The sequence below is a fragment of the Dipodomys spectabilis genome, unplaced genomic scaffold (genome assembly GCF_019054845.1).
Source record: "Dipodomys spectabilis isolate Male_0828 unplaced genomic scaffold, ASM1905484v1 ptg000366l, whole genome shotgun sequence".
Classification (NCBI taxonomy): Eukaryota; Metazoa; Chordata; class Mammalia; order Rodentia; family Heteromyidae; genus Dipodomys; species Dipodomys spectabilis.
The window spans coordinates 1535572-1562699 of record NW_024871043.1 but is presented as its reverse complement, the minus strand read 5'-3'; the positions used below and the strand labels follow the sequence as shown (position 1 = coordinate 1562699).

General features: G+C 50.2%; 3 protein-coding genes across 9 annotated transcripts; 1 reads left to right on the top strand and 2 right to left on the bottom strand.

Moving 5' to 3' along the window:
• Positions 1–2360: 2360 nt before the first annotated feature.
• Positions 2361–6613, bottom strand: Cd2bp2 (CD2 cytoplasmic tail binding protein 2). 4 transcript variants are annotated; one of them, XM_042666768.1, is made up of 7 exons: positions 6497–6613; positions 6014–6117; positions 5665–5800; positions 5277–5434; positions 4306–4741; positions 4117–4217; positions 2361–4030 (listed from the first exon to the last, which is right to left on the bottom strand). In XM_042666768.1, the coding sequence occupies exons 2-7, from the start codon at positions 6089–6091 to the stop codon at positions 3920–3922; spliced, it is 1020 nt and encodes a 339-aa protein (XP_042522702.1). In that variant the 5' UTR covers positions 6092–6117; positions 6497–6613; the 3' UTR covers positions 2361–3919. The 4 variants fall into 4 exon arrangements, with proteins under 4 accessions (XP_042522702.1, XP_042522700.1, XP_042522699.1 ...); XM_042666766.1 differs by having other exon boundaries at positions 4117–4223; positions 6443–6612; XM_042666765.1 differs by having other exon boundaries at positions 4117–4223; positions 6497–6612.
• Positions 6614–7164: 551 nt separating this feature from the next.
• Positions 7165–8384, top strand: LOC122096268 (sesquipedalian-1-like). Of its 4 annotated transcripts, none has more exons than XM_042666771.1 (2): positions 7165–7335; positions 7650–8384. In XM_042666771.1, the coding sequence occupies exon 2, from the start codon at positions 7674–7676 to the stop codon at positions 8307–8309; it is 636 nt and encodes a 211-aa protein (XP_042522705.1). In that variant the 5' UTR covers positions 7165–7335; positions 7650–7673; the 3' UTR covers positions 8310–8384. The 4 variants fall into 4 exon arrangements, with proteins under 4 accessions (XP_042522705.1, XP_042522703.1, XP_042522704.1 ...); XM_042666769.1 differs by having other exon boundaries at positions 7321–7399; XM_042666770.1 differs by lacking the exon at positions 7165–7335 and adding an exon at positions 7413–7519.
• Positions 8385–8457: 73 nt separating this feature from the next.
• Positions 8458–23901, bottom strand: Tbc1d10b (TBC1 domain family member 10B). Its single transcript, XM_042666762.1, has 9 exons — positions 22922–23901; positions 17135–17234; positions 16739–16846; positions 16534–16640; positions 11773–11887; positions 11583–11648; positions 11208–11397; positions 10457–10611; positions 8458–10009 (listed from the first exon to the last, which is right to left on the bottom strand). The coding sequence occupies exons 1-9, from the start codon at positions 23851–23853 to the stop codon at positions 9332–9334; spliced, it is 2451 nt and encodes an 816-aa protein (XP_042522696.1). The 5' UTR covers positions 23854–23901; the 3' UTR covers positions 8458–9331.
• Positions 23902–27128: the final 3227 nt, after the last annotated feature.

The window sequence follows — 27128 nt, the reverse complement described above, 5'->3', positions numbered from 1 at the left end:
TATCTATCTACTCTGACTCTCCACCTGATAGGGGAGGGCTGCGGGTTGCAGGGTGTATGTAAGAGCACATTTGGGGACATGCTGTTTTGGTATGCCCACTAAAACAATGCAAAGATGCCAGTTTTTAAGCTTACAAAAAAGGTCTATGCTGAAGATGAAATTGGGGAGAAATCAACACTTGGGTGTGGTTTAAAGTCGTAAGTGTGGTGAGCTCACTTTGAGGGTCAAGAGGACTAATGCTGGTTCTATTACGCCATCATTTGTGGGGTTTTGTGTGAGTGTGTGTGTATTGGTACTGAGGCTTTTTTTTTTCTGTCAGTCATGGGGCTTGAACTCTGGGCCTAGGTACTGTCCCTACACTCTTTAGCTCAAGGTGAGCGCTCTACCACTTGAGCCACAGCACCACTTCTGGTTTTCTAGTGGCTTATTAAAGTCTCACGGACTTTCCTGCCCGGGCTGGCTTTGAACCTCCATCCTCAGATCTCAGCCTCCTGAGTAGCTAGGATTACAGGCGTGAGCCACCGGTGCCCAGCCTCAAGGTTTCTTTTATGGTACAAAGTTCTAAAATTATATTGTGGTTGTCGCTCTACGATTACACTAAAAGGCAATAAAATGTGTACTTTGTTTTACTGCTGGCATTGGGGTGTAAACTCAGGGCTGGGCACTGTCCATTTTTTACTCAAGGACAGTGCTCTACCATTTGAGCCACACTCAATATCCGGGTATTTTTTGGTGGTTAATTGACAGTAAGTCTCATGGCCTTTCCTGCTTGGGCTGGCTTTGAACCAAGCTCCTCAGATCTCAGCCTCTTGAGTATGAGCCAAAGGTGCCTGGCTCACTCTGAATATTTCTTAAAGTCTAGAGTCTAGTTAGATGTGGGGTACTTGTCTGTGTCCTTTAAATGGGTGGAGTACATCTCAATAAAGCTGTTTTAAACAGTAATGCTGGACTGGGCTCCAGTGGCTCACACCTGTAATCCTACTAAGGAGGCTGAAATCTGAGGACTGTGGTTTGAAGCCAGTCAGGGCAGGAAAAGGCTGTGAAACTCCAATTAATCACCCCCACTTCCCCAAAAAAGTCAGAACTATAGCTCAAAGCATTATCTTTGAGCACAAAAGCTCAGGGACAGTGCCCTGAGTTCAAACTCCTCGACCGACACCAAAAAACAAAACAAACAAAAACCCCACAGTAATGTTGGGCTGAGGACAATTCAGTAGTAGAGGGTTTGTTCAGAATTTGTGAGCCTTCAAGTTTGACTCCACCCTTTCCTGGGACTGGAAAAAAATAGTAGCAACGTTAGAATTGTCAGTTGTGGCAAACATGTTATTTTAAGATGTTAACAGAGGAAACTAAGTGAATTTAGAGTATTCTAAATTTTCTGTAAATCTAGAAGATTGGCAAAAGGTAAGCCCAGTTGTAGGCGGAAACGGCTTGAGCACAGGGAGAGCCTATGATCACAGTGGCCCCCAGGGGAGAGGCACTCAGCTGGCCAGATGTGGATTTACTACACACTGAGGCTGTATCAAATGACCACAAACTTAGCCGCTTTAAACAACACAAGTTTATTATCTTACTATTCTTGCCAAGTCCAAGATGGTTTCACTGGACTAGCCTTCTCAAGGGGCTATGCTCTTGAAGGTCTGGGGCAAAAAAAGTGTACTTTTTGCCTTCCCCAGCTTCTCTAGGACACCTTGGCATACAGCCCTTTCCTCCATCTTCACAGCTGGCAGAGCAATGTCCTCCCCTTTCTTGCTGGGGGCCTCTCAACTTCATCTCTTTCACTCATAAGGACCACTGAGAAGACCCTTATCCCACATCAATCACCTCAAATAATCTCAAAACTCACTATCGTTTGTCTGCAAGTTCTCTTATACCATGAAGGTAATAGTCACAGGCCTGGAGCTCGGCACGTGGGTAGCTTTGTGAACCATGATTCTGGCCACCCCCCAGTGCCATTGGTGAAACTGTGAGATGAAGTCAGCCTTGAACACGTGGAGTCTGTAGTTGCTGCTGGACACCAGGGGCAGGAATCCTAGGCAGCCATCCACCATCAAACACGGACACTCCCCACTTCCCAAGATAGCCTGGAATGGTGGTGTACGCCGGTGATCCCAGCTAGCTACTCAGCAAGTGGGGGGGGGGGGGGGGGGGGAGATCCCAAGTTCCTGCCCAGGCGGATTTAGTAAGACTTTAATCTCAAAAACAAAAAGCACAAATAAAAGGACTGGGGAAGGGGAGGGGTCGCAGGGGGTTGTGTGGCTTAAGTGCAAAGCCCTGGATTCAATCCCCACTATTTGAGGAGAGGGGGAATAGTCATTGGGGCTACAAAGGTGACCATTGTATTTCTTTTCATTTCTAAACACTTCTAGAACCAAGGTATCTTTTAATCAAAGACACTTTCCAGTTTTATCTGGAAGGATTTTCTTTCTTACTAACAGTCAGGTCTGACAACAAAGATGGCTTCTTGGGCAAGTCAAATTCTGGCATAGGCTGGCACTGAAAGGACCTAAATATAGAAGATGAAGGCCTCACAAGAGTATCGAGACCCCACTCAGCCTCAAACCGCCCCTCCCTCCCTGACTCTCCTTGTTTCTAGGCTGCTCCCTGCTCCTCTGGGACTCCTGGGTAGCCTCTTAACTCTGGTACACAGATCTCCTGCAACTAACCGTCTCCACAAAAGCCACACAAGATCAGCTGTTACCCCAGAAGGGTCAAGAAGGTGTCTTCTCTCTTCAGGAGTAGCCGAGTCACAGGAGTGAGGCTGCTCAGGGGTTTTCAGCTGATGGCATACTAGCAACACTTGGAGAGCTTCTAAGAGCCATTATTACCTGGGCACCAGCCAGCTCCCTCAGTCCCGTACAGCCACTTGGTTCAGCCACAGGGACACAGCAGAATAATCAATCTAACTTGGTACAAATTAGGTGGGGTATAAGGCAATACTGGTTGGGGAAGAACGTGTTAGTCCAGGCAATAAAATCACACCTGTCTTCCGTGTCTCCTCGACCAGACTCAAGAGTTTCTGGCAGCAGACCAGCCCAATCACCTGTTTCCTTCAGACACTAGCCCAGTAGTAGTTACAAGCAGGGCTTGGGAATGGAGGCTACAAGGCCAAGCAGAAAAGACTTTGTGGCCAAGCAAAGTCTGGAAAACATGCCCACTGGGTCTGAGCCAATGGAATCACTGTGTGACCTCTAGCGAGTTCCTGCCCCCTCTCTGTGCCTGTGCAATGCATGGCTAGTCCAGATGGCCTTGAAGGGCCTTTCATGTACCATCACTGGGTTTGCACTTCACTTAAGAGGCGTGGAAACTGCCACGGGAGAAAGAGAAGCCAGATTAGGGAAGAGTCAGCTCAGTCTCAGGCTCACAGCGCTTTTGGCTGAAGTCTACGGAGCTTGAGAAGGTGGGAGCCAGTGTGTACCATGCTCCTGCTTGCCCTCAACAGAGTCCTAAAGTCTTCCAGATAGCTTAGCCCTTCCAGGCCTTAAATCTCCACTTGGGACCTCTATCCCTGGGGGTCAAAGACTCAAGAGGAACAGAACAAGAACTCCAGAGAAGACTGGAGAAGGGTGCGAGTGAAAGGATTTCTACACAATGAGCAGAGTTTGGGAAAGGGGACCTCGAGACACCTGATAGGCTCGAACTCTGCTACTAATGGGGGTCCACAAAGGTGAGATGGTCCAAGAAATCAGAGAGAAACTGCCAAGGAGGAACTTCATGGAGGAAACACTCAAGGACTTAGGCAAGGCCAGAGGAGCTATGGCATACGCCCCTGGCTTTTGGCCATCAGTGCAGCCAAGGATTTAAGGGAAAGGAAAACTGATTGAAAAGTGGCCTCCAATATCCTAACTGCTGAGGTCGCTGGGGCCTCCTCCACCATGTCCGGAAAAGAAGGGGCCACTCAACTGGGCTCTCAATAGGCTCAAGTGTAGAGATCAAAGTCAATGCGTTTGGAGTTGTAGAACTGACCACCAGGGGGGTCCAGCTTCCGGCAATAAACACCGTCGGGGAAGTAGCCTTCGCTCACCCAGGTCTGCAGGAAGAGAGAGCAGAATTGAGAAGAACGACAGGAGTCAGGGGAGGGAGGGACAAGGCCAAAGGATATAGAAAGGGGCTTACCTGCATCTGGGCACTTGTAAAGGGCCCATAGAGCTCAGCATCCCCTGTGTTCTCCCACTTATATTCCCACATTACATCCACCAGACCATCTCCTGGCGACTCTGTTTCTAAAACAAGAGGCAAAGCCATTTGGGCCTCCAGTGCCCTGCCTTCTCCCCACAGTACCCCTCTTTGGCCCTCCAAGCTCACCTTCTTTCTGGGTAGGGGTTGGGGTCTCCAGCTCCCCCTCAGCCACTTCCTCAGCGAACATGTCCAGGGAGGGTGGAGGGGTAGGGTCAGGGGCTCCCTGGGTCCGGCACCCTAACCCCTTTAGCCGCATAGCCAACCGTTCCCTAGTTTCCTGGTATACACCCAGGTTGCCTCGGGCCACCATCTGGTCAGCCAACCCCGAGAGCCGGTCCAGGCGTTGGGGGGAGCTAGGCCTCCCTGTCCCCTTGCTGCCTCCTTTGCTTCCTCCTCTGGCCCCCAGACGCCTCAGTGCCCCCGCTACTGTCTCCCTTGGCAACAGCAGCTCTAAAAGTCCCTCTAGGAGGGCTTGGGCACTCATTGGTGTCTGGCCCACACTGTCCTCATCCTCTGAGTCTGAGGCTTGTCGCTGATCAGGTGGCCGCTCCTTGATCTTCACCTATAAAGGAAAGATAAAGAATTATTTCCTGCTGGGTGCAGGTGGTTCATACCTGTAATCCTAAAAGATCTAAGATTTCAGCTTGAAGTCAGCCCAAGAAAGTCTGTGGGAGTCTCACCTTCAATTAACCACAGAAAGTCAGAAGTGGAGCTGTGGCTCAAGTGGTAGAGCACTAGCCCTGAGCAAAAAAGCTCAGGGTCAGCACCCAGGACTGGTCAAGCCCCAGGACTGGCACAAAAGAAAAAAAAAATTCAAGCTGAGCTCTGGTAGCTTATGGCTATAATCCTAGCTTACTCGGGAGGCTGAGATCAGGGGATCATGGTTTAGGGAAGAAAAGTCTATGAGACTCTTATCTCCAATTAGCCACCAGAAAACCGGAAGTGGCGCTGTGGCTTAAAGTGGTACAGCACTAGCCTTGAGCAAAAAACCTCAGGGACATGACTAACCCCCCACAAATTCCTATAAACCTCCACTGGGGCCCAGGCCCAGTACTTGCCATCCCCAGGCCTCAGTTATGCCAGCCCCTGAGCCACACCCAGTCAATGTTGTCCAGCCAGCTGTCTCGGATCTGAGCATCCCGGTTCAGGAAGTAGTTGCCATCAGCATCAAAATGGCCTTCTTCCATCTCTTCTTGCAGGTTGAAAGGTGTAATCCGTACACCTCCTTCACTGGGGAGTGTGGCTGCTTCCTGACCTGTATAGAAAAGAAGAAAAAAAAAAGGTTACCCTATGCTAGGTATGTAAAACAGAGACAGGAGCCTCCCTTGCTGCACATTCCTAAGGCCCCTGACCTTTCCTTCTAGCAGAGTCCATGTTTACTTTTTTTTTTTTTTTTTTTAATTTTGGTACTGGGGATCGAACCCAGGACATTTCACTTGCTAGTCCAGTGCTTTGCCACTGAGCTACTTCTTGTATATAACTCACCTTCTACATCTTCCGAGGCCAGGATGTCATATTTTCTGGACCCCTCATCATCATCATCCTCCTCATCGCTGTCCAAAGAGTGTTTGCCTTTGAAGCGGCTCCCAGGACCCCCTGCCCCAACCACAGGGTCCACGAGCTGTGAGCAAGTAGCAGCAGTGAGACAGGCATATTACTGATGACTTCCCAAACAGCCCAACATCTGGACCCAAACTGAAAACCATTCAGACCCAGTACTCCGGGAATGCAGGGAAACTCTATGACACACCACCCCTTTCCTCCTCTTCGTTCAGGCTTGGGGCCCCGCCCCCGTACGCTTTACTCCCCCCGAATGCAACGTAGATCACTTCACCTTCTTCTTGGGAGCACTGTTTTCATTCTCATCGTCCTCATCTCCCACACCTTGGAAAGTCACTTTCCTCTTTGGCATGACTGGCAGAGGGGGATTTCTTCAAGCTGAGTCCAGGAAAAGGATGCAGAGTAAGGAAACTAGATAAGGAAGGGACTGACCGCGAGAGGGCCCCCGGGACAAGCATTGCTCCTGGTGAAGAGACAGGCCTAGCTGGGGAAGGGAGCGATGAGAGAATCGCTGCGCCTGTGATTGTCCCTGAAGAAGGGAGTCGGGCTTCCGGGCCTGACAGGCCGACACGCCCCCTCCCCCCCTCCCGGACCCTCCCGGCCCGGCTAGACCCGGGACCCGGCGCCCCGGCCGCTCCGCTTCTCCCCGCGCCGACTCCCATCCACGTGGTGACTCCCCCAGCCGTCCCGGACTGTTACAAACCACACCGGCAGCAGAGCCACGGGCACTCAGGTAGTCCCAACTGCCCGCGCTCACCGGGGATCCCACGGGGAGGTGGAGGAAGAAAGGAAAGATGCTTTCGCCAAGGCTACATCCGGGGCACCAGGCCGCCATAACCCGGAAGAGGATGGAGGAAGGCGCCAAAGGAGACCGGAAATGGCTTCATTCGAGCCGGAGGGCTAACTGCGAGAGCGGGCGGAAGTGCGCAGAGAGGCGGGGCTGAGGCGGGGCAGCTGCCCGCCCTCCCGCCTCTCCCCAGCCAGAAGAGACGGAAGCCTCCAGAGGATGGGAGGGGCGGGCCGATCTACACCTAGACCCGCACGCAGGTGGCCGGAAGTCACTTGGATTCCCTGACAGCCGCAGAGGCTCTGGCGGGAACGTGGAGAGCATCCATTTAGGGGGTGTCCAGGGTTAGGATGGAGAGCAGTCTGGGCAGGGCCCGTGGCATCCTGCCCGTTTTCTTTTCCAGGGTTCGAGTCGCGCTTCTTCCAGAGCCGGAAAAGGCGCGGCGCCCAATACCATTTCACTAGAAATCTCGCCTTGAGAGCCAGGCGTAGTGCTGCCGCCCGTGGGCAACCCTGCTACCCGTGAGGTTGAGGAAGGATGGCAAGTTCGAAGCCAGCCCAGGTTACAGAGCCAGACCCTTTACGAACACACACACACACACACACACACACACGACAAACCCCGCTTGCTGTCCAAGTTGTCAGCCCTCCCTGAGATGACACCTTGCTTGTTCTTTCCCTAAGAAAATGCCCTGTGGCACATAGTGCACTTTATGAACCTAGCTTCCTTTAGGACCCAGAGGAAATCATTTGCCCCGCGTCCATTCCACGGGCCAGTTCCTGGTTTCAGGGGTAGGAAAGCCATCACAGGTGAGGTGGCATTGACACCGGTGCCTTGGGCCTAGGCCAGAAGCCCCTCGAACCCTGCTCTCAGGTAGGCTTGGAAAAAGGGCAACAATACCTCTCTTGAACCACAGCTGCAGGATGAAGCCCACTGCTTAGCCAAGAGGACCCAGCATCACCTAGGTGGTGATGAAATGTGGCCCAAGTATTGGCAGGATTAGGAAGTGAGGGGGAGCCTTGGGGACCATCCGATCTTAAACCCTGTAGGCCAGGATTGCATGGGTGAGCTGGGAGAGGGCAGCATGAAGGATTTTCCAAAGCAACAGACCACTCTTTTCCAGGGCTTCCTCCCACACTGGATCATCATGAAATTGCACCGCAAGTCTGTGCTCAGTCTCTTCCATGGGCATAGAACACAGGCTCCGGACCAGGAGGGCATCTTGCTAAAGAAGGGGACTAGAAACACCAGCTATCAGCGGCGTTGGTTTGTCCTCCGGGGAAACCTCCTCTTCTACCTCGAACACAAGGCAGACCACACACCCCTGGGCCTCATCCTGTTGGAGAACTGCCAAGTGGAGCCCCACCTTAAGGCTGCAGAACCCTATGCCTTTACCATCCAGACTCCTGGGGTGGAAGGCACAAGGGGAAGGACCTACAAACTAGCTGCAGAAAACCAGGAAGAACTAGAAGCTTGGCTGTGTGCACTGGCTAGGGTGAGCTGGAGGCGGCTGGCTGCACTGCTACCAGCCCTGGAAGCCCAGTATCAGGAGCTGTGCCAGGCAGCTGGCCAAGAGCCCAGCTCACCCCCAGAAGACAGTGGCTTTCTAGCTGCTCTCGCTGCTCCCTCCCACTTCCAGGAGTTGCATGAGCGCATTGGTAAGGAGATCCGGGTGCTGCGGGCAGTACCTAGAGGGCTCCAGGAAGCCAATGACAATGCTGGCAGCAGCTCTCAGACAAAGCTGGAGCAGAAGTTCGACCAGTGTTTGTTGATGACAGACTGAGAGTTGGACCAAGGGCCAAGAGCTACCACCTACATACCTGTTGAGATCACAAACTGCTTTCAGAGACCAAGGCCCTGGCTTTTCCCCCTCCCTTCCTAGTCCTTCCCCATAAGCCTCCTCTATCAAATAACAAGGCAAGGAGACAAACCCAGGTACAACAGCAGGTTCTTTTTCCGGTTCCTCAAAGCGCCGCATGGGATGGGGCTGAGACAGAAGAGAATGTAAACACTGGGTTCCATCCCCTGGACTCAAGGGAGGACCCTTACTCAGAAAGGAGCTTGAGGGTTGGAAGGGAACAAGATGAAAAGTAGGAGTCCTGGTGAGATAAAGCAGAGGCCTGAGAATACAGAGCAGGTAGATGAAGAGGGAGTGCCAGAGAAGTGCGGGAGGGGAAGAGGGGGACAGTTCCTATTTGAGTGCATGTCCCCTTAAATACACCGAAGTTTAGGAACACTGGAAGGAGAATGAAGGACAGAGTGAGCACCCCACCCTGGGCCAACCTTGATCCTCTGTACATAATTACAACAGAGATGTCCAAAAGTAGAGGGAGGAGAGGAGAGCGCTGGCCCCCAGAAAGGCAGTGGGAGAAACACGCAGGGTTGAAGAAGGGAAAAGGAACCTGGCTCTACCTTGTGGGTAATGTGAGCCACTGCTGTGTAAGAATCTGCAAACTGCTGCCGCTGCCAAGAGTCACCCCTGTGGTGACAAGAGGCCAGTTAGGACAGCACCTAGGAAAGGACCCCAGAGGGAATTGGCAGGAGAGACAGACATCCCAGCTGGGCCTAATCAGAGGCAAGCGGCCCCAGCCTTGGTCATGGCTACCCCAGGAAATGTAGCTGCCCCATGCATTGTGGTTGTCCTAGCTGTGTAGGGACCAGCAGCTGGCAAAAAATGGGAGAATCAAGCCACTTTCCTCAGAACGAGGGACAGCCTGTTGAAGGGGCTGAGGGAGGATCCCAGGCCTGGCCTGTTCTTGGCTGAGGGAAATGGAGGGGGCCATGCTGTCCAGCCCCAGGCAGAGGTCAGAAATAAGCGTCCTGCCTGGCCTCAGCTGCAGAGGACCTGTCCCCATCATCATGAGGCGCTGGGGGACCATCTGCCTTCCGACGCAGGGAAAGCTTCCGGCCTTGGCCCTTCTTCTCTTGTTTCTGCCTCTCCTTCTCCCGCTCCTTCTCCTGTTTCTGCCGCTCCTTCTCCCTCTCCTTTTCCTGTTTCTGCCGTTCCTTCTCCTGCTTCTGCTGTTCTTTCTCTTGTTCTTTTTCCCACTTCTGCCTCTCCTTCTCTTGCTTCTCCCGCTCCTTCTCCTGTTTCTGCCGCTCCTTCTCTTGCCGCCGGGTCTCCTTGCTGGAACCCAGGGGTGTGCTGTTGCCGGTGGGTGAGGGAAGGGAAGGGTGCAGTCCCTCTGCAGTCACCACGGGCCCGGGGACAGGCCCAGCACTGGCTCTGCGGGGGAGAGAGGGAGGGGAGGGGGCCCCTCCAGCTGCCCGAGAGCCTCTGCTCTTGAGGCCGGGGAGGCTAAGGAGGCTGGAGGAGGGACCCAGGGGTGGCTGCTGACGCCTGCGCTCCTCGTGGATAGCCCGCGAGCCATGCAGTCGCCGGGAAGGCCGATACTGCAACTCTCCCCGGGTTTCCCGCCACTTCTTCAGCTGAGTTGTATTCTCTCGCTCAATCAGTGCTTCTGTCACTGGGAGGTTTGTAACCTAGATATAGAAAATAAGTACCAGAAGGAAGATGAGACTCAAGTGTTCCAGCACCTGCCTAACAAGTGCAAGGCCCTGACAAAGCCTACTGTCACCACCACCCCTTTTTTTTTCATTTTTGTTTTTTTTTGTTTTTGTTTTTGATGGTGGTCATGGGGCTTGAATTCAGGGTCTGGGTGCTGTCCCTGAGCGTTTTTGCTCAAGGTTGTTGCTCTACCACTTTGAACCACATCTCCATTTCTGGGTTTTAGGTGGTTAATTGGAGAGTCTTGTGGACTTTTCTGCCCAGGCTGGCTTTCATCCTCAATCTTCAAAGCTCAGCCTCTTGAGTAGCTAGGATTAGAGGTGTGAACCACCAGTGCCCATCTTTTTTCCCCCCAGTTCAAACAATCAGAATACAGAGGACCTGGGAATGGGCTAAAGCAGTGGGGCATGCTGAGAGCCTACCTCATGTACCAGGAAGTCCTCTTGCATGCACTGTTGAGGCAGGTTGCGCAGCTGCTCCATGGTTTCATACATGCCTTGGCAGGAACGCAGCTTCTCCACCGACCCCAGCGTGTGTCGAAGCAAAACTAGGGCCACCCGAAAGATGATCTTGACTCCTATAGGGTGGAAGAAAAGAGAATGGGGGGAGGGGGGTTGGGAAGGAGGCTCAGTGGTAGAGTGCTTGTCTTCCATGCATGAAGCCCTGGGTTCGATTCCTCAGCACTACATAAGCAGTAAAAGTCGGAAGTGGCACTGTGGTTCAAGTGGTAGGGCACTAGCTTTGAGCTGAAGAGCTCAGGGATAGTACCCAGGCCTCTAGAGCTCAGGCCCCATGATGGGCACACACAAAAAAAGAGAAAGGGGGGGGGGGGGTGGGTTCCAAGTTCCAAGCCCAGGATCTCAGCCATTAGGCTCTTAAATCTCTTAAATTATTGAGGGCTCACAGTTCTTATCCCTATCTACTTCCAACTTTACAGATGAAGAAACTGAGGCCCCAAGAAGGGGTTGTATTGCTATAGGTTCAGATTCCTAGGAGGAAAGTGGGCTGGCTGAAACAAGACCCAGGCCCGTTTCTCTACTCCATAGGTTACTTATAGGGAAGCCTTGGCCCAACAAGTACCTTTTGTCCATGGTCCACCAGAAATATAGCAGAACTCTCTGACAGTCACCACAGAACCTAAGCCCCTTCACAGCCTAGATGGCACTTAAATACCTTCACAGAAAAACATGTCCCAGACACGCAGCACTGAAGCCCAGGGCAAGGTGCGGGCAAAGATGCACATGAACCATTCTGTCATGTAGAGCACAGGGTCAATGCGCTGCCGCCGCAGGTGTCGATGTGCTAATGGGGAGGCCCGGCGCAGGAGTGCAAAGAAGATTTCTCCATCCAGCTGAATAGCCTCCTGAAGGTGGGAAGAGCCATGAGAGGAAGGCCTGGTCCGCTGTGGCCCTCAGGATAGAATCAACCTTGATCCTCACCTCAGTGGAAAGGTCCAGAGAACACAGGGATAGAAAGGCCAGGATGGGCAGGGGAAGGACCTCCCCTGCAGCCATAGCAAGTCACAACCCCAGGTACCCAAACACTCACCAGCCCTGCACTGTAGTAACCCGGGAGGTACTTGTCGCAGATCTGCACCAGGCACCAAAAGGCTTGCTAAGAAGGACAACAATGAGGAGGGAGGGATGGAACCTGAGAAGCAGGGAGTAGGAAGCTCCCCTATCACCTAGTACAGGCCAAGAGCCCCCCCACCCCCCAGGCCAGGACCACAGATGCTGACCTCAGCTGGCATGTGCATGAGCAGGACTGCAGCCACTGGGGCCTGGGCTTGACAGTAGCCCTCGTCAGGTCTGTAGATGGTGTAGGCCTTGAGGATTCGGTACAGGTCCTGTTGCCTTTGGGGATTGAAGAACATGGCAATCACAGCAATGGGAGCTCTCTGTCCCCAACCAAACCAACCTCAGCCCAGACCTTTCCTATATCTAGCCGATTACAGATTGGCCTTAGAGCTTTACCACCACACTCCTCCATTCACCTTCCGAGCCATGCCCACCAGAGGTTCAACCCACAATCAAAGCATCCAAGTCCCAGCCTTCCACCCTGGGCCACACGCCTCACATACTTCCTACTCATTGCTCAGCAAAGCTTGCACTCTCTCCAGCCTTCTGCCACCATCCCATAAATGTCCAAGGTCACTTGTACCATCCACAGTGCTAGCTCTCCTCTAGCACTGTCTGGATGTTTTTTTTTTATCACTCCAGGGCATGAGCTTTCCCAGGCAAGGGCTGCTTTATCTATTTCACTGGATTTCATCAGCTCTCTCAGCAAGTTCAATGGGCACTGGCTCTTGAGAAGACTTAACAGCCCCAAACCTATGTCTTGTCTCTGCAACTAAAAAAATGAAGTCAGCTCTACAACTGTTCCTCTCCGAGACTTGCTGGCGTCCATCACACCTGGGACTTAGATCTCCTCAGCTCTACATCAGAAAAAAGAGTGTTCCTCATTCCCCTTGGTTAATCACCAAGTCTAAGCAATGCTACATCCTGAACTCTATTCATGTCTGTTCTCTCTCCTCCTCCAAAGCCATTTTCAGATCAGCTCTCCATCTCTTGCCCAAAGAAAGGTAATGATCTCCCTGCTCTTCTCCCTGACTCCAGTCTCACACATACTCCTAACACTGCTTATAATAGCTTTGCCCCAAATCCAGTCATTCAAGTGTGATCATTTATGTCTTATCTGCATAACAACCCACTATTATTTACTTAATATTTTCTCTCCACTTTGCAAATTACCCATGAAATGACAGGTTTGATATACTGGTTATTTTACCTAATACATATTAAATACGTAACTTCCACAAGCTCCCACAATACATCCACCCACTGCCTTCATCTGTGTCCCTGCCTTCCCCTTGTTGCTATGGGTGAACTGTCTGTGATCCCTGCCAAGCACAGCCTTTCCAGTTGGGTTCTGGATCCCATCTTCACTCACCCACACAGACTATCAAGCCAGCAACCACCATCTCTCCTACATAGCCATTTTTTCCTCTCTTGACTGGATCACTCCTATCATCATACCAATGCTGTAATTCCTTCTTGACTAAAAAAATGTTCCCTGAGCCAGGCACCAGTGGCTCACACCTATAATCCTAGCTATTCAGAAGGCTGAGATTTGAAGGATTGTGGCCTGAAGCAAATCCCAGCAGAAAAGTCTGAGAGACTCTTATCTCCAATTAGCCAGCAAAACAAAAACAAAACAAAACAAAAATCAGGTGGTATGGCTTAAGCGGCCAAGTGCCAGTCATGAACAAAAAAGCCGAGCCACAATGCAAAGCTCAGAGTTCAAGCTCCAGTACTGAAACAGAATTCCTGTAGTCCTCCTATTCCCCTGCAAAGAGCAATTCTTTCCTTACCTAGTCAGCAAAACTCTCCCACAATATAGGCTTGCTCTCTTTCATGTCCTTCCCCACAATTCTCTAGAGAAGCCACACAACACTGCTTTTATCAAGTCATTATCCACCTCCACAGTGTTAAATCCAGAAGGCAGTACCCAGGCTTGATTGACTTGCCCTCTCAGCAACATTTCTCACAGCTGATCTTTGAAACCTTCACTTTGCTTCCAGAAATTACTCTCCTGGTTTCCTTCCTACAACTCTAATATCTCAGTCCACTCTCTATTGGTTATCTCCTTATTTCCAAATCATTTGAGCTTCAAGAGTCAATCCTTGGACATCTTTCTTTTGTTTCTATTTTTGTTTGTTTTGGCTTGGTTTTACAGTTTTAAGGAGTTGTACAAAGGCACTACAATTCCATTAAGTCAGGTAATGAGTACAATGCTTCTTGGACAATGCCACCACTTTTTCCAATTTTCATTACCCTCCTATCCCTGCCCATAAGTTGCATAGTTTATTTTTCACAGAGTGTATGTTGAATACAGTACACAACTTCATTTGTTCATCCTTCCCCCTCCATTCCTATGCCTCTCTTTTGCCCCCACAAAAAAGACAACAAAAAAACAATAACAGCACACCAACAAAAAACCACGTGTTTTAGTTTTTTAATCCTGGTACTGAACCTGAACTCAGGACCTCCCACTCTCCCTTACCCTTTTTCTCTGCCACTTGAGCCATACCTCCACTTCTGGCTTTTTGCTGGTTACTTGGGAAAAAAAAGCCTAGGGGATATGTCTGCTCAGGCTGGCTTCAAACCTTGATCCTGAGACCTCAGCCTTCTGAGTAGCTGGGATTACAGGTGTGAGCCACCGGCATGTGGCACATCCATAATTTTAAACTGAACATTCCAAAAGTGAACTCCTGATATGGCCCCAAAGCCTACCTTCTCCTCAGTTTTCCTTATCCATATCAGTAAATAATAGCTCCTTTCTTCTAGTTTCTGAGATCAAAAACTTTATGAGTCACCACAACGTCTTTTTCTTTTTCTCTCACATACTTTACATATAATCTCGTAGCAATCTCTACTACACTACCTTCAGAACCCAGCTACGTTTCCTCATTCTTCTACAGCAACCTTCCTGTCATCATCTGTCATCACCTATTCTGAATTACAGAAATAGTCTCCTAACTGGCCTGGTGCTACCTTTGTTTCCCTACAGTCTGTTCTCAAGGTAGCAGCTATAGCCATCTTCTTTAAAGGTAAGCCAGATCTGGTCATTTTGTAATACCATCCCCATTCACAGTCTCTATTTTTTTTTTTTTTGAGGTGGTACTGGGGCTTGAACTCAAGTCCTGGGCACTGCCTTAGCTTTTCCTGGTCAAGGCTGGTGCTCTTTCACTTGAGCCACACCTCTACTTTGCAGGATTTTACTGATTAATTGGAGATGACTCTCCAATTAACCAGTTCATACCTGTAATCCTGGCTACTCAGGAGGCTGAGATATGAGGATCGTGGTTCAAAGCCAGCCCACGCAGGAAAGTCTGTGAGACTCTTACCTCAATTAACCACTAAAAAAGCTGGAAGTGTGTCTCAAGTGATAAAATGCTAGTCTGGTAAAAAAAAAAAAAAAAAAAAAAAGTAGTAAAAACCCCACAAAACTCAGGGACAAAGCTAAGAAGGCCTTGAGTGTAAGCCCCAGGACCAGGACTAAGACCAGTACAAAAAAAAAAAAAAAAGAGTCTCACAGACTTTCCTTACCAGCCTGGCTTTGAACAGCTATCCTGAGATTTCAGCCTCCTGAGTAGCTAGGATCACAGGCATGAGCCACTGGTATCTGACTCTATTCTCCTTTCTTGCTTTCAACTCTTCTGTAAACCACAAACATACTTTTTTTAATCTGATACACTGCTTATTCCCTTAAAAACAATATAACTTACAAGGACAGGAGATTTTATTTGGTTCACTGCTTTCATATATGACTAAAACAGTACCTGACAGATAACAAGTACTCAATAAGTATTGGTTAAAAGATGAACTTATTGATTAAAAAACCGGTCCATGCAGAGCTGGAGATGTAGCTCATAGATAGCACATGCCCATTATGTGCAAAGCCCCAAGTTTGATCTCCAGCACTGCAAAACAAAAAAGTCTATCTAACCATCTACCATCATCTTGAATACTTTAAAGGGATAATATACGCATGTATCCTCACAGCTTTAGGAAATAGCCTACACAACAAAAACTCAAGTGTCTTGGTATAGTATTTAAGAGCTCACCTATTGGTGATATGGCCCAAACTTTTTTAGTCTCAGCTCTACCTCAGTAGAGCTCACAACCTAGATAGTGTTTACAAAACTCCCCAGGCAGAAAAACTCTGCCCCACCCTATTGCCCATCTATCCTTGAATGAAACCTTGAAACTTGAAGGAAACTTAAAGGAAAATATGAAGTGAAACCTTTTCAATGAAACCCCCCTCAGAAAGAGACACACATAGAACCCAAGTTTAGTCTGAGATCCCTGCTTTAACACAAGATGACATTTAGTCCATTAAGGATCACTTTTCAAGTCCTACAGGGCAAGAACTGTTTTTTGTTTTTGTGCCAGTCCTGGGGCTTGAACTCAGTGCTTAGGTACTGTCTGAACTGTTGTGCTCAAGACTAGTCTCTACAACTTGAGCGACAGCTCCACTTCTGGCTTTTTGGTGTTTAATTGGAGATAAGAGTCTCTAGCCAGGAGCTGGTGGCCTGTAATCCTAGCTACTCAGGAGGCTGAAGGATCAAGATTCAAAGCCAGCTTGAGCAGGAAAGTCCTTGAAACTCTCATCTCCAATAAACCACCAGAAAACCGGACGTGGCACTGTAGTTCAAGTGGTAGAGCGCTCACCTTGAGCTGAAGAGCTGAGGGACAGCGTCCAAGCCCAGAGTTCAAGCCCCACGAACAACCAAAAAAAAAAAAAAAAAAGAGTCTCACAGACATTCCTGCCCAGGCAGGAATGTCTCAGATCTCAGCCTTCTGAATTACTAGGATTATAGGCATGAGCCACCAGCACCCAGCTTGCAAGAACTGGTTTTTAGCCTCATTTTTTTTTTTTAATCACCTAAAATCCTCAACAAATGGTTACTGACTATCCCACAGTCAGTCCACCTTACCCATGCCCCCCTCGAGCAGCAAACATCTCATGGAAAGGGAACTGGCGGTGCAGGTCTTTCTCAATCACATCCAGCCACTTGGGGTCCCCAGGAGCCCGTTCCAACTCCTGCAGTGGGACAGAAAGGATTATTTCAAAATCTGAGGAAGCTGACATGCTCTTTGCACAGACAGGGCCAAGTCTCCATACCCTGGAGCTGCACGCACCTCAAACTTGCCGGGGTTCTGATCCAGAAGTTCCTTGCTATTAGATAAGTACTGCCAGGCTTTGGCTCTTAGGGAGGAGGGGATCCCCTTCCGGCAGCGTAGCTTCACCTAAAGCAGAGTGGCAGCCAGGGGGACAGTTTCAAGGTCTGACAGGGCTTCCAAGCTTTTCCAGCAGTCCTCAGACTTCTTCAAACTCTTCCTACATGACAGACTTGACTCCACTGGACCTGTCCTTGGCCTTCTACTTAAAGCTTCTCCTCCTCTCGGGGACCAAGTCCCACCTACACCCAATATGGTCCTGAAGGCAGATACTGTCAAGTTTCTTGGGCTTCCCTAGAGCAATGTGCCTCCCGCACCCTGGTACATTGCCCAACCCATCATATAACCCTCTCAAACCTTCTGGAAACGCCGTGACAGCCACTTATCCCAGTTGTTGAACATCTCCAGCCACTTGAGCTCCCGCTGACGAGCCACATCCACAGGAATGGAACTTTCTCTATAGGATGGGGGAGCATGGAAGGGGTTAAGTAGCCATAGCATAAAACCTGTGCTGCTGGGGAAGTTGTGCCAGCTACCTTGCTAGACTCCAATGAGAATCTGGGTATTCTGTGAGCTAGCAAGCATTACAATGTCTAGCCAGATAGCCATATCCACAGCCTTATTTGCTACACTCAAAGGGCTTCCTTCCCTGTTGAATCTCTATACAGTGATCCCACTTTAGACACATACAAACTTGAAGAATAAGTACAGAATATTTAAAAGTCGCATTTTGGCTAGAGATGTAGCTCAGTGGTAGAGCCCTTGCCTAGCATGCATAAGGCCCTGGTCCAACTCCCAGTGCCACAAAATAACAATAAATAAAAGCCACTTTTTGTATTAAGACTTGGATCCAAAGCCTAGCCGTACCATTTATTCATCGTGACCTTAGGCTAGTCATTTACTTTTTCTAGGCCTCAATTTCCTTTTTCTTTCTTCCTTCTTTCTTTTTTAAGTCGGTCGTAGGGGCTGAACTCTGGGCCTGGGCACTGTTTCTCAGCTCTTCAGCTCAAGGCTAGTGCTCTACTACCTGAGCCACAGAGCCATTTCCGGCTTTTTCTGCTTATGTGGTGCTGAGGAATTGAACCCAGAGCCTCATGCATGTAAGTCAAGCCTCTACCACTGAGCCACCTTCCCAGCCCCTCAATTTTCTTTTTCATAAGGTGAAGAAAATAACAGTAGCCTCCAAAGGGACTTGCTGAAATTATATGAACTAAACACAAAGCAAGGGGCTCAGTAAGTCATAGTAATTATCTATCAATCAAATGCAGAAAAAATGTATTTGTATCTTTAGAACTGAGTTTCATCCTATCAGCCTCTTAAGATCCCTTCTAGCCAGGCACTGGTGGCTCATGCCAGTAATCTTAGCAATTCGGGAGGCTTAGATTTGAGGATGGAGGTTCAAAGCCAGCGTGGACATAAAAGTCCCTGTGAGAGTCATCTTTAATTAACCACTCAAAAACCAGAAGTGGGGCCGTGGCTCAAAGTGGTAAAGCACTAGCCTTGAGTAAAAAAGCTCAGGGAGAGGATGTGAGGGCGATCTGGCTGCGACATCTGTCACCCCATTGATCGCCAGGGTTGATTCGGCTGATCTGGCTGGCTAGGCGGGTGTCCCCTTCCTCCCTCACCGCTCCATGTGCGTCCCTCCCGAAGCTGCGCGCTCGGTCGAAGAGGATGACCATCCCCGATAGAGGAGGACCGGTCTTCGGTCAAGGGTATACGAGTAGCTGCGCTCCCCTGCTAGAACCTCCAAACAAGCTCTCAAAAGCTCAGGGAGGCTGGGAATATGACTTAGTGGAAGCATACATGAAGCCCTGGGTTTGATTCCTCAGTACCACATAAACAGAAAAAGCCAGAAGTGTTGCTTTGGCTCAAGTGGTAGAGTGCTTGCCTGACATACATGAAGCCCTGGGTTCGATTCCTCAGTGCCACATAAACAGAAAAAGCCAGAAGTAGTGCTGTGGCTCAAGTGGTAGAGCACTTGCCTTGAGCACAGAGAGGCTCAAGGTCATTGCACAGGACCTGAGTTCAAGCCTTAGGACATCAAAAAAAAAAAAAAAGAGCTCAGGGTCAGCACCTAGGTCCTGAGTTTAAGACAACAGTCAAAAAAATTTGACAGGGGCTGGGGAAGGTGGCTCAGTGGTAGAGTGCATGCCTTGCATGCATGAGGCCCTGGGTTCAATTCCTCAGCACCACATAAGCAGAAAAAGCCAGAAAGGGTGCTGTGGCTCAAGTGGTAGAGAGCTTGCCTTGAGCTGAAGAGCTGAGGGACAGTGCCCAGGTCCAGAGTTCAAGCCCAACGACCGACCAAAAAAAAAAAAAATATATATATATATATCTTATATATATAATATATATTATATATAAGATATATATCTTATGTATATCTTATACACACACACACACACACACACACACACACACACACACACACACACACACACACATATATCCCTTCTACCATTTGAGAATTTGAGATTTCATGTACCTCTTCCATCCTTCTCCCTGAAATCTCCCTGATTTCTAGACAAATGAAGTTCTTCTTGCCCTGTTTGCCATTCTTCTGCCAGAGCTTCACACTTGCTATAACCCTAATTTGAAAGTTATTGTAGAAGCCAGTCCAGGAGAAATGAACATTTGGGCTTTAGAAATAAGAAGACCTAAGCTGGGCACCGGTGGCTCACACCCGTAATCCTAGCTACTCGGGAGGCAGAGATCTGAGGATCTTGGTTCAAAGCCAGCCTGGGCAGGAAAGTCCACGAGACTCTTATCTCCAATAAACCATCAGAAAACCGGAAGTGGTGCTGTGGCTCATGTGGTAGAGTGCTAGCCTTAAGCTGAAGAGCTGAGGGACAGCGCCTAGACCGAGTTCAAGCCCAACGACTGACGAAAATAAATAAGAAAGAAAGAAAGGAAGGAAGGAAGGAAGGAAGGAAGGAAGGAAGGAAGGAAGGAAGGAAGGAAGGAAGGAAGGAAGGAAGGAAGGAGACCTAAGCTCAAGTCCCAGCTCTGTCCTTTATAAGCTGGTTTGTAAGGGAGAGAGTCTTGGGAAGTATAACCTGAGTCTCTTCTTTGGCTATAAAAAGGGATGTCATCACAAAATTGGAGTACTATGAGATTAAAAAAAAAAAAATCTATATAAAGGACTGTTAAGCAGAAGTTTTAGGATCAGAGCATAAATTCTATGCTTCTTAACAAAGATATCATTTTCATGTGTGTGCTGGTACTGGGATTAAATTCAGGGTCTGGTTGCTGTTCCTGAGCTTCTTTGGCTGAAGGCTAGTGCTCTACCACTTGACCACAGCTTCACTTTCAGTTTTTGGTAGTTTACTTGGAGTTATGAATCTTATTAACTTTCTGGCCCAGGCTGGCTTTGTACCATGACCCTTAGATCTCAACCTCCTGGGCAGCTAGGATTAAAGACATGAGCCACTGGTGCCTAGGTTTTTTGTTTTATTGTTTTGGGTTTGTTTGTTTGTTTTCCCCAGTTCTGGAGCTTGAACTCAGGGCCTGGGCACTGTCCCTGAGCTTCATTTGCTCAAGGTTAGCACTCTACCACTTGAGCCACAGTGTCACTTCCAGCTTTTTCTGTTTATGTGGTAATGAGGAATCGAACCCAGGGCCTCATGCATGCTAGGCAGGCACTCTACCATTAGGCCACATTCCCAGCCCTGTTTTTTTTGTTGTTGTTTTTGTTGTTATTGTTTTTGCCAGTCACTGAGCTTGAACCCAGTGGCTAGGTTCTGTTCCTGATCTCTTTTTGCTCAAGGCCAGTGCTCTACCACTTGAGCCACAGCTGTACTTCTGGCTTTTTTTTTTTTTTTTTTTTGACAGTTTAGTGGAGGCGATAAAGAGTTCCATGGAGAGCTGGAGGTGTGACTCAAGTGGTAAAGCGCTTGCCTAGAAAGCATGAGGCCCTGAGTTCAAACCCAAATAGCACCAACAAACAAAACAAAGAATTCATATCTAGATACCAGTAATCCTAGCTATTCAGGAAGCTGATATCTGAGGATTGATTGAGGTTCAAAGTCAGCCCAAAAGGAAATGTCTGAGAGACTCTTATCTACAATTAATTTCCCAAAAGCTGGAAATGGAGCTAAGTGGTAGGAAGACTTAGATACCTTTCCTATGCACAAGAACATCACAGTCTAAGAAGTTCCAGCATGGTATGGGAAATGCAAAGATGCACACAAGTCATGTAATTGGAGAGTCAGGTATCAGGGAAAGCTTCTTGGAGAAGAATGAATCTGATGTGAACCATAAGGAATGAGTAGAAATTACCTAGCAGCTTGACACGGGTGGCTCACACCTGTAATCCTAGCTGCTCAGGAGACAGATATGAGGATCTCAGTTTGAAGCCAGCCCAGGCAAGAAAGTCCATGAGACTCTTATGACCAATTAACTACCAAAAAATAAAAGCCAGAAGCGGAGCTGTGGCTCAAGTGGTAGAGTTCTAGCCTTAAGCTCAGTGGTAGCGCCTAGGCTCTGAGTTCATGTCCCAGGACCAGCCAAAAGAAAAAAAAAAAGAAAGAATTAAATTACCAAAGAAGGGAAAGAACATTTTTAACGGATGGTACAGGCCTAAATATAAATGGGGAACAATTACAATGAGCTCTGCAGAACCAGAGCAGAGTGCCTGGAAATGAGTAGTGAGAAATCAGACTGAGGCTGGTGTGGCCAGAATAAGGAGCTTGTGTTCAAGCTAAAGAGCTTGGACTTTACCCTGAAGACAAAAAAGCTTTCAAGGTAACTAGTGCCACAGTCAGCCTTACCTCTGAGGTAAGAAGAGAACACACATTTTTAGAGCCCCAAACTTAGAAAGCAGAGAAACAGCACCCAAGCATAGTGCAAGCACATACAAGAGGGACTCTCTGAACCTGAATTTAACCCAAATTCCTTAAGACAGTCTAGTGTTGAAGAAAGAGGCATTTGTCATGCAATTCACTCAACTGTTCTAATTCAAATCCATCTATAAACTGAGCATAACTCTTCCTGGGCCATCGGAAAGCACCAGGGTCAAAATTCAATTACAGCACACCTTCCCTACAACATACCATGAATGTTGTTGCTCAATCAAAACTTTTCTGATATTTGCTAGCTTATAAACTGTTTTTATTCCCCATACACAATCCTTTACCCTACCCCACTTCAACATAGAGTCAGGTCTAAAACACACTTATTCTTCATGATTCAGACCACACTGGGGAGAAGATCCCTTCTCCAGGTGTTCACAAAACCCTCCTAGGCTACACCTGACATACTGTATTGAAACCAGCTGTTCAAGTACTAGTCACAACCTCCAGATGAGCTCATCCGGAGAAAAGAATTACTTTATGGTGAGTTGCGGCATAGGAACTGGCACAAACGAGCTCAGGCGATGCTGTAAGCTGAGCTGACCAGCAGGTTAAGGGGGCACAACAACGAGCAGGATCAGACTGAGGGAAGGAAGAAATCAGAAGCAGTAACTCCCCCACCTCAGGAGTGACTCAGGCCCGTGGAGGGAACTAGGAAAGAGTAAGCCCAGCTGGGGAGATGAGGAAATGGGGAAGAGGCCTTCCCTACCCCCTTTCCTTCAGTGAAGACATAAAACTGACCTCTGTTTCACAGAGGAGCCCTGTTTTCAGGGTCTTTTCTCCATGAAGCTGATTTCTCTACCTCATCACTCCAGCTGTGAAGGAAGATGCCTGCATCCCTGCCAGACTGTCCCTAAAGAGGCCAAAGGTCCCTACCACAATCTCCCACTGCCCAACCAACCTTCCAGATCATCAGGTCTGTAGCTAGAACTCCCCACCAAAAAGCTGAGACGACCTTAGGTATCACTTCATTCAACCCTTCATAGAAGACACTAAGGCTCAGAAACAGGGATGCCACTAGCTCAAGGACACACAGCCCTCCAAAGACAAGGTCTAGGCTTGGACCAGATGTGCTGATCCTTGATTCCCCCCCCCCCCCCCAACAAGCCAATGCCATGAAACCATCAATATGCTGCTCTAGATACCACATTCCTATTAATCAACCGCCTCTCCCCCATCCTCAGAGGAGGCTGGGCAGCTAGAGGTTGGCCAAGGTGTGTCATTTGACCATCCCCCTTCCACCTGGACCTCCACTTCCCGGGGTGGTCCTGCCGGGTACCTGGTGGCTACTTACAGGCTTCCAGAGTACTGGCTACCCCCTAGGAAGCCATACTTGTCCGTCTTGCGCAGGGGCAGCCCGTTTATCTCCGAGTCTGAGCCCAAGGAGCTCACATCATCCGCCAAGGACTCCAAGGTCCCGGACATGAGGCTTACAGAGTCCAAGTAGCTCAGGGTGTCCGGGGCCTGCCCCCGAGGCCCCGAGATGCCAGGTCCCAAGCTGGATGTAGAGCCCAGGTCTTGAGTGTTTTCCACCGGCTCTGGAGCTGGGGTCACCGTCACGACAGCTACCGGAGCCTCACTCGTCCCTGCAGCGCCAGGACCCGGGCCCGAGGCGTCCTCTGGAGCCTGTCCTGCTGATGCTGGCGTTGCTGTTGCGGCCCCGTGTCCAGGTCCACTTGTCACCTTTGCTGCTGCACCCCGTGCAGTCGCTCCTGAGGCCACTGGGGTTCCCGGCTTGGGGGCAAGCGGAGGTTTGCCGGCCAGAACCCCAGGAGCTGTTCTGGAAGGGGTCTTGGTGGGGGTCCCGGTGGGAGTCCCTGGTCCTGGGACAGGTGAGGTTCGAAGCTCTTCCATCTTCGGAGAGTCCACCCCTGACGCCGGAGGCGCTGGCGCTGGGGCTGCGGCCGCGGGCGCGGGCACCGGGGGCTCCGGGCCGGGGGGAACCTGCATCTCCGGGGCTTCGGATGAAGCTTCCAGAGTCAGCACCACCACCGTGCTGGCCGGGGCCGTCGAGGCCGAGGTCGGGGCCGGCCCCTGGACCCAGGCGGGCCGCGCCTCCCCGGGGGCCACCAGGGTGACGGGGGCCGAAGTGGCCGTAGTCACAGGCGGCCCCTGGGCCACCACCAACATGGGCCCGGCCCGGGAACCCCGGGGCGGCGGCGAGGGGGCCGCAGGGGCGCCATGACGGCGCGGCGGGGCCACCAGGGGCGCCGGGCCCGTCTCCATAGCCGCCGGCCGCCCCTCACATCCCCCGGCCGGGGAGGCCGCAGAAGGCGCCGCCCCTCAGGCCGCCCGGAGCCTCCCGTCAGGGAAGGGGAGAGGGCGAAGGGCGCGGCCCGGCGCGCGCCAGGGGCGGGGCGGCGCGCGGCGGCCGCGGGGCGCGCGGGGGCGGGGCAGGGGTCGCGGGGCGCCTCGCGCCGGGGTCTCGCTCGTGCCCTCTCACCGCCCCCCTCCCCCTGAGCGCTCTCGCCGCCCCCTCCCTCCCGCTTGGAGCGAGTGGCCGGCGTCGCGCCTGCGCACACGCGGCGGAGCGGCCTGCGTCGGCGCGTTCCACGCCTGCGCGGGAGCCGGCCCCTCGCGCCCCTTTTTTTCTCCCGCCTCTGTCAAAGCACTTGGACGAATAATAGAAGAGAGGAAACTGGGTTCCTGCCAATCGATGGCTGGGTGGGTGGTGTTGGAGGCGGGAAGTGGGTGGGTAATGTAGAAGGAGGAAACGGAGAAGGCGGAGGACGAGGAGGCCAATCAGAGGGTGAGCCAAGGAAGGAGGTGGGACGAAGGAAACAACCAGTAGAAAACCAGGAATCTGAACCTTCTGGCCAATAAACACAGCTACAGAGTAAATGATTGCGGAAGAACGGGAAATGAGGGTGGTGCTGTGCAGTGGGAGGCGGGGCTTGATAGGCTTCTAACCAATAGAAACGTAAAAGGAGAGCCAATGAAAAGGGGGGGTAGGCGGTCAAAATGACAAGACCGTGATGTCTATTAGAACAGTGACAGCGTCCAGAGTCAATAGAAGAGCGGAAGAATTCTCCCAAGATGGTCAGGACGGAATGACAGCTGGGGAGAGGCGGGTTACACTTGTGATTAATTTGTCGCTCCAACCAATGATTGCTTTCCTCCACTTTAGCAACATAGGAAGATAACTTACAGCGACAGCCAATGGTACCACCGAGGAGGCAAGGATGCTGCTAGCAGGCAGAGTGCCAGCCTGGGGATAGCCGGTGACAACCGGAGACAAGCGCGAAAGGGGGTGACAGTTGGGGACAGCACGGAGAAGCCCGGAACATTAGCGCAGCTCTTAACCAATGACTAGCCTGCTGCTGCCCTTCTTGAGTCCTTTGTGGGCCCCCATTTTCCATTCAGCTGCGGAGCCCCTTACTGATCCAGTGCTCTTACCCAGTACTCTATCTGACTGCCTCTATAGTCAGAGCCCCCAGATACTTTAAGGAATTTATCTGTCTGGATTCCCCATTTCTGGCAGAAATCCCAAGCCCAATTCCCTCTCCCAAGTTTCCATCAATCTGAATTCTTCACCCAGATTCAAGCTCTAGTTCTCCCAGACCCCATCTCTCCCCATTCTAGTGAGAAATCACAGGACCCAAATCTACGAGGCTTTGCTATCATGAACTTACTGTTCTTGAGAGGGTCCAGGAACACAGGTATATCAGTCAGCCCCTCTCCCCTCATTGGCTCATCTCTCTGTGCTCTTTATTTCTAGAACCCACACCCCAATATCAGCAGCCCTCCCCCCTCACCAGGTTGCCTTTAGGCCATAAACATAAAAACCAAATTTTATGAGGTCCAACCTTCCCACTTCTAAACATCAGGAGGTTAGAAGGTCTCGGTATTCATATGGTACTCCACCACCCTGAAATTTCAGACAGATCTAGCTCTCAAGGAACTTCTCAGTTCTTTGGTTTCTGTCAGAGGTTGCTCAGAGCCTCCCAACTCAGACCCAAATACTGTGATCGCCTGCCTATTCGGTATCTGGCCTCCTCATTGTCCCTATCTTCCATTTGATTCAGGTTTACTGAGTACTGCCCCATTGCCCTTTTTGGAGGCCTCCTCCCCTCCCAGAAAGGACTAATAAAGTGGGCTCCTCCCTGGCATAGACCCCCACGGTAACCATATAAGGCCAGGCAGCTGCCATCTGAGGTCGGGAGGGGCTGGCGCAGGAGGCCAAGGGCAGCTGCTAAGTTTAGGGTGGCTCCTTCTCTCTTCTTAGAGACAACAGGTGGCTAGGCCCCAGTGCCCAGAAAAGAAAATGTCTTAGAGGCATTGGCATGGGATTGGAGGAGGGGAGGGGAGGATATATCTTCCTCAGGACATTAGGTCCTAGAGGGAGCTGTAGGAGATGGGTATCCTTGCCTATCTGGATCTTCTTCCATCACTATTTCCCCAGACTTCACTGCATGAAGACCCATAGGGTTAGGAGAGGGTACATCAGAGTCACATAGCCAAACTCTCTTACCTATAGCGAAAAGAGAAGTCACTAACCATCCACCCACATCACATCCCAGCCACCTAGGATAAGGTGGCAGCCAGCTTCCCTCTTGATACTTTTTTTTTTTTTGTCAGTTGTGGGGCTTGAACTCTGGATTTGGGCGCTGTCCCCATGCTCTTCAGCTCAAGGCCAGCGCTCTACCACTTGAGCCACAGCGCCACTTCCAGTTTTCTAGTGGTTTATTGGAGAAAAGAGTCTCACAGACTTTCCTGCCTGGGCTGGCTTTGAACTGTGATCCTCAGATCTCAGTCTCCTGAGTAGCTAGGATTACAGGTGTGAGCCACTGGCGCCCAGCTTCCCTCTTGATGTCTTTACCTCCCTTCCACTGAGGCCCAGCTTCCACACCAGAACCTAGAGAAATGATCTAGTCTCAGACTAGTCCATGTTCTTTTCCTGCTTCAAAATTTGCCAAGCTTATCAGTCTTTACCACTGCATTGAATGTCCCCTACTGTCTAGTCACTAACATTTTGCATCCTCTACTCTAAGCCTATGATTGTTAATAACTCTAACACCTGATCTTTGCTCATGCTGGGCACTCTGCTTAGTGTGTCTACTCCTCCATCTTCATCTCTGTTTTTCTCCACCTAGGAACCTTCCTGAAGCCATTCCTATATTCCCAAAGTTACTGTGCTGTCTACTTTTAGACTTCTGACCAGCAGACATATCACTCTTAGCATTTATTCCTGTCTTCCATGGCTAAACTATTGAATTTCACCAGGGAAGAGCTTAACTGTTGACTATAATACAAAATTCTGCAGTATGAGAGCTGTTCTCATTTTATAGAAATGAAACCCAGGCCCAGGGGTTTAAAGCTCAAAGCCTGAAACCACAGACTATCTTTCCTCACAAAAAAAAATAGGAAGCCGGGCGCTGGTGGCTCACGCCTGTAATCCTAGCTACTCAGGAGGCTGAGATCTGAGGATCGCGGTTCAAAGCCAGCCCGGGCAGGAGAGACCGTGAGACTCCTATCTCCAATAAACCACCAGAAAACCGGAA

Coding starts and splice junctions, on each gene's coding strand:
- LOC122096268 (XM_042666771.1), top strand. CDS start 7,674: ATGAAATTGCACCGCAAGTCTGTGCTCAGTCTCTTCCATGGGCATAGA.
- Tbc1d10b (XM_042666762.1), bottom strand. CDS start 23,853: ATGGAGACGGGCCCGGCGCCCCTGGTGGCCCCGCCGCGCCGTCATGGC. Junction 10,612..11,207: donor GGACATGTTTTTCTGTGAAG/GTATTTAAGTGC, acceptor TCCACCCTATAG/GAGTCAAGATCATCTTTCGG. Junction 10,010..10,456: donor AGGACTTCCTGGTACATGAG/GTAGGCTCTCAG, acceptor TTCTATATCTAG/GTTACAAACCTCCCAGTGAC.
- Cd2bp2 (XM_042666766.1), bottom strand. CDS start 6,091: ATGCCAAAGAGGAAAGTGACTTTCCAAGGTGTGGGAGATGAGGACGAT. Junction 5,435..5,664: donor GGCCTCGGAAGATGTAGAAG/GTGAGTTATATA, acceptor TTTTCTATACAG/GTCAGGAAGCAGCCACACTC. Junction 4,742..5,276: donor GGCTGGACAACATTGACTGG/GTGTGGCTCAGG, acceptor TTTCCTTTATAG/GTGAAGATCAAGGAGCGGCC.